The 7500-nt window shown below is 45.8% G+C and overlaps 1 protein-coding gene across 6 annotated transcripts in view; it reads left to right on the plus strand.

The window, feature by feature from the left end:
* Nucleotides 1–4737, plus strand: part of LOC121694292 (GDNF family receptor alpha-4-like) — a 38974-nt gene extending 34237 nt beyond the window's left edge. For all 6 annotated transcript variants that reach the window (XM_042074394.1, XM_042074392.1, XM_042074389.1 and 3 more), the window contains one exon: nucleotides 3803–4737. In XM_042074394.1, coding sequence (XP_041930328.1) covers nucleotides 3803–4087 — 285 coding nt within the window. In that variant the 3' untranslated portion in view covers nucleotides 4088–4737. The remainder of the gene's footprint in view (nucleotides 1–3802) is intronic.
* Nucleotides 4738–7500: the final 2763 nt, after the last annotated feature.

Genomic DNA, 7500 nt, shown 5'->3' on the forward strand with positions numbered 1-7500 from the left:
TAAAACTACAATGTACCAGTAAACAAAATAGTATTGTGAGGGGTCGTAAGGGATGGCGATGAGGGATCATGGCCCGGCCACATCACCTCATCCACTTCACAATCAAGACCAGAGAAATGGTCCCCTGACCGGAGAAATGGACCCCTGACCGTATAAATGATTGCTATTGCATCCCGTATCCACCCCTGGACTGACCCCACCTCGGTGCCCCTGCAGGCCTCCTCCATTTCTTCCAGTAGAGGTCAGGCACCCATGACCACCGGCCATACACTACCGGTCAAAAGTTTGGGGTCTTCATTATAGACAGAATACCAGCTGACATCAGTTGCATTGTTTTTTTTTTTTTTTAAATCAGGGCAGCAGTTTTTAGATTACATTATGTGCTTACATAATGGCAAAAGGGTTCTCCAATGTTTTCTCAGTTGGCCTTTAACTGATATCAGATTAGTAAACAGAATGTGCCTTTGGAACATTGGATGAATGGTTGCTGATAATGAGCAATGTAGATATTGCATTAATGATCAGCCATTTCTTTCTACAACAGTCGAGAACACTTTTATAATTTGGGGTGTTTGGGGATGGGAGCCAGTTCTGGACCTGCCCAGCCCATTGGAAATGGTACATCCTGTACAATCCTGTATGTAGTGCACTCAGAAATGCAATTATGTGCCCAGTATGGTGCGGACCAAGGGTGACTTGGTGATGGAGAACTGCTTTCAGACTGATGGCGGCACACAAGGTGATATTTCCTCTGTGCTGCCCAGGGACAAGGCTCTCACAGTGGCTCTTTGTCCTGTAACATTTTGGCCCTGACGCCTGGCTTTGGCTGGATTGAACTCAGCCACATCAATGCCACCGGACTCAGGTGGCAGTGCAGCTGCATCCAAGTCCAGGACTCTCTGTAACAGAAAATGACTACAGTGATATTTTCACATAAGGATAGGGAAGGAGGTGTCAGGCACATACATACACATACATGCAGTAGAGACAGATGCCCACAGGGGGCATTACCTCAGGCCCTTGCTTTATCTGAATATGTCCATGCTGTGCTAATAGTTGTCAATCTATTGCCATTACTGTGAACAGACATTGCCTTCCACCCATAGGAAGTTGTCTTGTAGTTCTGTGGAAAATGTAAGACCATGATGTAATTGGTTAGGTTCCTTTTTATAAACTGTACTTTCATACTGGATACAGAAACATTACAGTAAAATGGTCTTACTTGTATGTTACAACACACAACACATTATATGGTTCTCTGAGGTGCATAGACAATACAGTAGTCTGGACATTCAGTAGGAGGACATTCTACTGTGCTGTGATGATGTGCAAAATGATGTGCAACAATGACATTTGCATTCTAGTGTAGAAACGTAAAGACATACCTGTTCTTCTGATCACCAGTGTAAATGTCCGGATTATGGATGCTACTGTGCAGGGAGTCAGGGTGGCCGTTCTGCTCAACTGCCCTTCATCACCAGGCTGTGATTTCTTACACCAAAGTGCCCCTTATCAGTGGCGCAAAAAGTGGGCATGCGCTATATGCGGCGCATAGGGCTGCAGCTCCATGGGGGCGCCAAAGCGATGGTAAAAAAAATAAAATTATATATTTGGTATTTTCTATATGTAGCTACTGCTGTCCGTTTCTAAATCATTTCAACATTTTCTCAATGTTCTATAACATTTTAGAGGACTAACAGGCTAGAGTAGGCGTCCTATCTCATAAGATTCCATCATAGAATTTTGACATAGAAGAGGGAGTGGGGGCGCCGTGAGCGCTGGGCGAGCAGATAGGCCTACGAGTAGTGAGTTGCCGTCTATGGAAAAAGATGGATACAAAAAAAAGCTGTTGACGACTAAAAATAGAAAAAGAAAGAGGGAAAAGGAGATGGCATGTCAAGGGATGCAACAGCAGTTAAATAAGTGGACGGTGAAAGGCAACAGGTAGGATTTAAAGTGATGACGTCTGTACTTGGAGGCTTGCAAATATGAATGTTAACAGACTAACTAGCGTTTGTTAAGCATAATGCCGATTGAAACATAGCATTCCATTCAGATAGCTAGGTGGCTACCATGCTCATACTGCACTTTTAATGGCCAACTGCAAACAGAAATGTCATGCTAGCAGCAACTCATTACATGTTTCCATATCCTAAAAATGAAGGCTCCTTGTAATAAATTAATATTGTGTTGTCAATGTGGTGCAAACAAACAAGGCTAGAGTGCCTATCAGCCTTATCCATTGTAAGCAATAGCTGGCTAAAGGACGTTATGAGAACCGTTTAGACTCTCTTAAAGTGGCAATGCACCATTTATCAATACTTATCAAGTATAACATCAAGTTAAACATCAAATTGGCAGCATTTCTTTAAAAACATATTCAATAGACACTAATGCACAGTAATAGTGTAAATTATTGGCCTTTTGTTTTGCTTTAGTTGTTTGTGTTTTTTTTTTTTTTTTTGGGGGGGGGGGGGGGGGGCGCCAATATTGTTGTTGCATACCCTTCAAAAATGGGTAGCTGTGCCACTGCCCCTAATGTCATAGGAAATGTCTCATTTGTCTCTCACTGCTTCTGTGTCTGCTGAGTTTTCATGAAAGAGATGATCTAACTGGAGGTTTTGTTTGTAGTGCTAATTCCACAATGATTGCAAGAGATTTCATTCTTGAATGAAGTGTCTATTGTAAGAAACGGTGTGTTTTGCACTTGGTGTAAACCAAGTGTGAAACAGATGATTTGTTTTCTTGTCCCTTTGTTTGAGGTATGTTTACAAAAAGCCCCAATGATTTTGTCTAAGCATTTACTTTCAGAGTGCAAGCAATGGATAAAGACTGTGAAGACTCTGAGAACAGTTAGGCATCCCATACCAAACTTAGCATAACTCCCAAATTCTCTGACAGACAGACAGATATAGAGAAACACTTGGGCTTTTGCATATCTCTTCCCTCTGAAAAGAACTCTCTGGAAGCACCCACATTCATGAGTTCACTGTGTGTGTGTGTATGTGCGTGCGCACGTGTGTGTGTGCGTGTGTGTGTGCGTGTGTGTCAGCGTTTGTGTGTGTGTGTGTGTGTGTGCGTATGTGTGTGCGTGTATGCATACGTGCACTTGCGTATGTGTGTGTGTGTGTGCTTCCGTATGTGTGTGTGTGCTCTCACATGCACGTTCTGAACACTGAACATAATCTGGGCCTCCAGACAAAAGGATTCAATTCAATCTCTCCCTCTCTCCCTCTCTCTCCCTCTCTGGGCTAAACCTCTAATTCCAACTCATTCTCATGCTTCCCTTCATCTCCGTGGGTCCATCTCCCTCTCTCTCTCTCTCTCTCTCTCTCTCTCTCTCTCTCTCTCTCTCTCTCTCTCTCTCTCTCTCTCTTCCGATTCCTCCCAGTCTCTGTCTCTTTGAGCAGATTAGCTGAAGATGCAGGAAGCGGTGTATCAATCAGGCTTCATTAGTATTAATTTATTCATGCCATCTGTCTCCTCCACTGGTCCACCTCTTCTCCTCTCCTAATCCCTACCTCCTCTCCTTCTTCCCTTCTTCTCTTCTCTCCGTCATTCATCCCACACTTTTCTCTCCCTCCTTCTCATTTCTATCATTCACTTCTCCGACATCCACATCCATATCTTCCCCCCTCATTAATGATTTCGCTTTAATTGCATCACTCTGGCCCTTCATTTTTAACCCTCTCCTCTCTTCTCTTTTTCTGCCTTTTCTCCTCCTCCTTCCTCTCCTCCTCCTCCTCTCTTCTTTCTCCTTCTTTTTTTCATCGTCTTCCTCTTTCTTTTTTCTCTCTGTCAGGTGGAGACCAGCTTGGAAGACAAAGAGGAGCAGGAGGCGGTGAAAGACGAGGAAGAGGAGGAGGACGAAGAGGAGGAGGAGGAGGAGGCGGTGGAGCAGCGCTTCCACCACGTCATCCCGCCGTACTCGGAGAAGGCCACCGTCTCCAACCTGAACTCGGCCGGCTGCAGCGTCCACGCCGGCCGTTGCCCGTTCGGCCTGCGGCGCCCCCTGCTGTCACACCCGGCACTGCCACTCCTGCTTCTGCTCTTGTTCACGCTGACCTGTCCTTTTACCTGGGGGTAACAAGGAGCCCCCAACTGCCCCTCTTACCCCACCTTCATACAAATGACTAGACTCACCCCGAGACAGAGGGAGAGAGAGAGGGGGATGGAGAGGACTACGGGAGAGAGAGAGAGAGAGTGAGAGAGGGAGGGAGGGTAGAATTGAGTTTGTGAAATAAACAGAGGATAGGGAGGGCGGATTGAAAATAAAAAAAATAAGTTTAATGAAATGAAAAGTGATGTCACCCCCTCTCTCCCTCACTCTGCCTCTGTTCAAGGGGTTGCGGTTGTCTTGTACAGTCTGTTGCCATAGCTGCTCTTTCTCCTCGGCTCTTGCCCCCGGCTCGGCCAATCGGGTGCGAGAATGGAGGCCAGCACGGCTTTGTGAGCCAACGGCGGCGCGCGGCTGGTCCATGACCCCACCCTCCCACTCTTCTTAAGCTCCGCCCTGAAAGTGTGTGTTGCTGGGCAACGCCCCGACTCCCAGCTGGTCTTGTGTACATGCGTGGATATGAATGACTTTTAACCCGCTACAAACAGCTACGCACTTCCTTCACATACCATTTTACGTTGAGTCATTGTTTTTATTATCATTATTATTATTAGTATGATTACAATTATTATTATATTATTATTATTATCTGTGTTGTACTAAAATGCTATGAGTTCAGACATTTGGGGTATGCTTGGTTATTTGTGTGTGTGTGTGCGTGTGTGTGCGTGTGTGTGCTTATTTGACGTTGGTGTGTGCGCCTGTGAAACTACAGTATACTGTTTAGCCTCTCCCGTCTCATCTCAGACCTCTGATATAGACACAGAAATACACACATTGCACAAACAGAAGAGCCTGAGGGCAAGACCGGTGAAACACACACAAACACACAGAATCAGATGTATATACATACCAAACCTCACTGGCTAGCTTGCCCATGTGTGCCAAAAATAAAAGCTGCTCTGGCCCTCTCTCGCACACTGCCAATTTATTTTATACTCTCTTTCTTTCTCTCGTTCTTTCTCTTTCTTTTGCTCTTGCTCTATCAAACTTACTTTCTCTCTCTCTCTTTCACATACACACACAAACACACACACACACACACACACACACACACGCTCACATTGATCCAGCAGACACAGCATTGTCTGTTTATTGCTCAGTATGTGAGGCGATGTGCTTTTGACTCAGCGCAGACTATGCAGTTTAACCAGAGGCATAAATATCAACAGTAACTTACACACACACACCTTCCAGACAAGAGCACTGCACAAACACCCAAGGCCTCCAGATATCACACAGGCCCCACAAAACAACATAAACACACACACACACACACACACACACACACACACAAACACCTTCCAGACAATAGCACTGCACAAACACTCAAGGCCTCCAGATATCACACAGGCACCACAAAACAGCATAAACACACGCACACACACACACACACACGGACACACAGCCTCCAAACAACGTGTCCACCACACAGTATCTGAACCACAATGTAACCCAACCTATACACTCACACACTCAGAGACACACATACACACACACACACACACACACTCACATCTCTGCACACAGACACACACAGATACACACGCACGCACGCAATCTCCAAACAACACCGTCATAAAACATTGTAAAATAAATATGAACACAGCAGGTGCCATGCAGTCTGTCTAAGAGGAGCTGGTGAGCTTGGAAGGAGGGACAGAGAAAAGGGCAGATGGAGGGATGTAGAGGAAAGGGAGAGAGAGAAGAGAGCAGGGAGCTGCTCTGTTATTTTTGCCAGATTGTGCTTTGGCGTACAGAGAGATAATGTGTGTGTTTATCTGCAGAGTGCGTTCAGGGCATGTGTGTGTGTGTGTGTGTGTGTGTGTGTGTGTGTGTGTGTCTGTGTGTGTGTGTGTGCGTGTGCGTACACAAAGAGAGATGGAGAGAACGAAACACCCTTCTGGCGCAAGCACACCTCACAACAACTCCTTTCTTTCTCTCTTTCCCTCTCTCCCCAAACTCTCTCATTCTCTCTCCCTCTCTTCTTCCCTGTCCCTTTTCCTGTGTTTTATAAATCTTTTGATGACGCAAAACATTTTTTCCTCTCCTTCATGTGGGTGGATGACACAGGCACCTAACCTCCATCCACAGGGGTTTAAGAGAAACATTGCACACACACACACACACAAAAAAAAACCACTCTCTTTGTGTGTGTGTCACCAGATCTGCAGTACACTGTGAACCCCCAAACCCCCCAGCTAAAAACTCGCATTCACACACACGGACACACACTGACATGAAATGTTGGTAGTGCTTCTCAAACTGTCACCTGGAAAAAAATCAATTGCACAGTGCAGTAGGTATGGTCTCTTTACACATACCCATACAGATCAATAATGTGACACACAAAAAGCATTCTCACACACACACATTCTACAACAGAAAAACACACACACACACACACACAGAGTGGAAACTCAGTGTTTCCCTGCAGGATTCTAATTAGGAGAGAAGATGCCAGTAAACTTTATACTGCAGTCGAATATGACCACTGCTCTCTAAGCTTCCAGTCTAGTGTGTGTGTGAGTGTGTGTGTGTCTGTTGTAGAATGCGTATAGAGACACTGAATTGGCGAGAGGGCTTTTTTACGGGTCTCAGCACAAGCATCTGTGAGGGTCTGTGTGTGTACGAGATGTGGTGGCTGACACAAAAACAATGGAATGAATAACATATGTGTGTGCTTTCATGAGTTCCGCGAGTATGTGCGTTTGGGCTGGGGTTTGTGGCTGCGCATGGCGCGAGCCTGGTGATTTATATTCATATATTTCTCATAAATAAGCTAATGCGCCGTGCGTTAATAAGAGTAAATAACTCAGCCGGCAGGGCGCAGCCGCAGGAGAGACGTTAAATCAGACACCGCCGTGGCTCCCTGTGTGCGCTCCTTTCCGTGTTCAGCATTATAACAGCAGCTAATGCATACACACACACACACACACACCTGAATCAGCCCATGCAGTCCTGCAATGCATACACACACACACACACACCTGAATCAGCCCATGCAGTCCTGTAATGCATACACACACACACACACACACCTGAATCAGCCCATGCAGTCCTGTAATGCATACACACACACACACACCTGAATCAGCCCATGCAGTCCTGCAATGCATACACACACACACACACACACACACCTGAATCAGCCCATGCAGTCCTGCAATGCATACACACACACACACACACACCTGAATCAGCCCATGCAGTCCTGCAATGCATACACACACACACACCTGAATCAGCCCATGCAGTCCTGTAATGCATACACACACACACCTGAATCAGCCCATGCAGTCCTGTAATGCATACACACACACACACACACACACACACCTGAATCAGCCCATGCAGTCCTGTAATGCATACACACACACACA

Source organism: Alosa sapidissima, chromosome 20, assembly GCF_018492685.1.
Source record: "Alosa sapidissima isolate fAloSap1 chromosome 20, fAloSap1.pri, whole genome shotgun sequence".
NCBI classification, from domain to species: Eukaryota; Metazoa; Chordata; class Actinopteri; order Clupeiformes; family Clupeidae; genus Alosa; species Alosa sapidissima.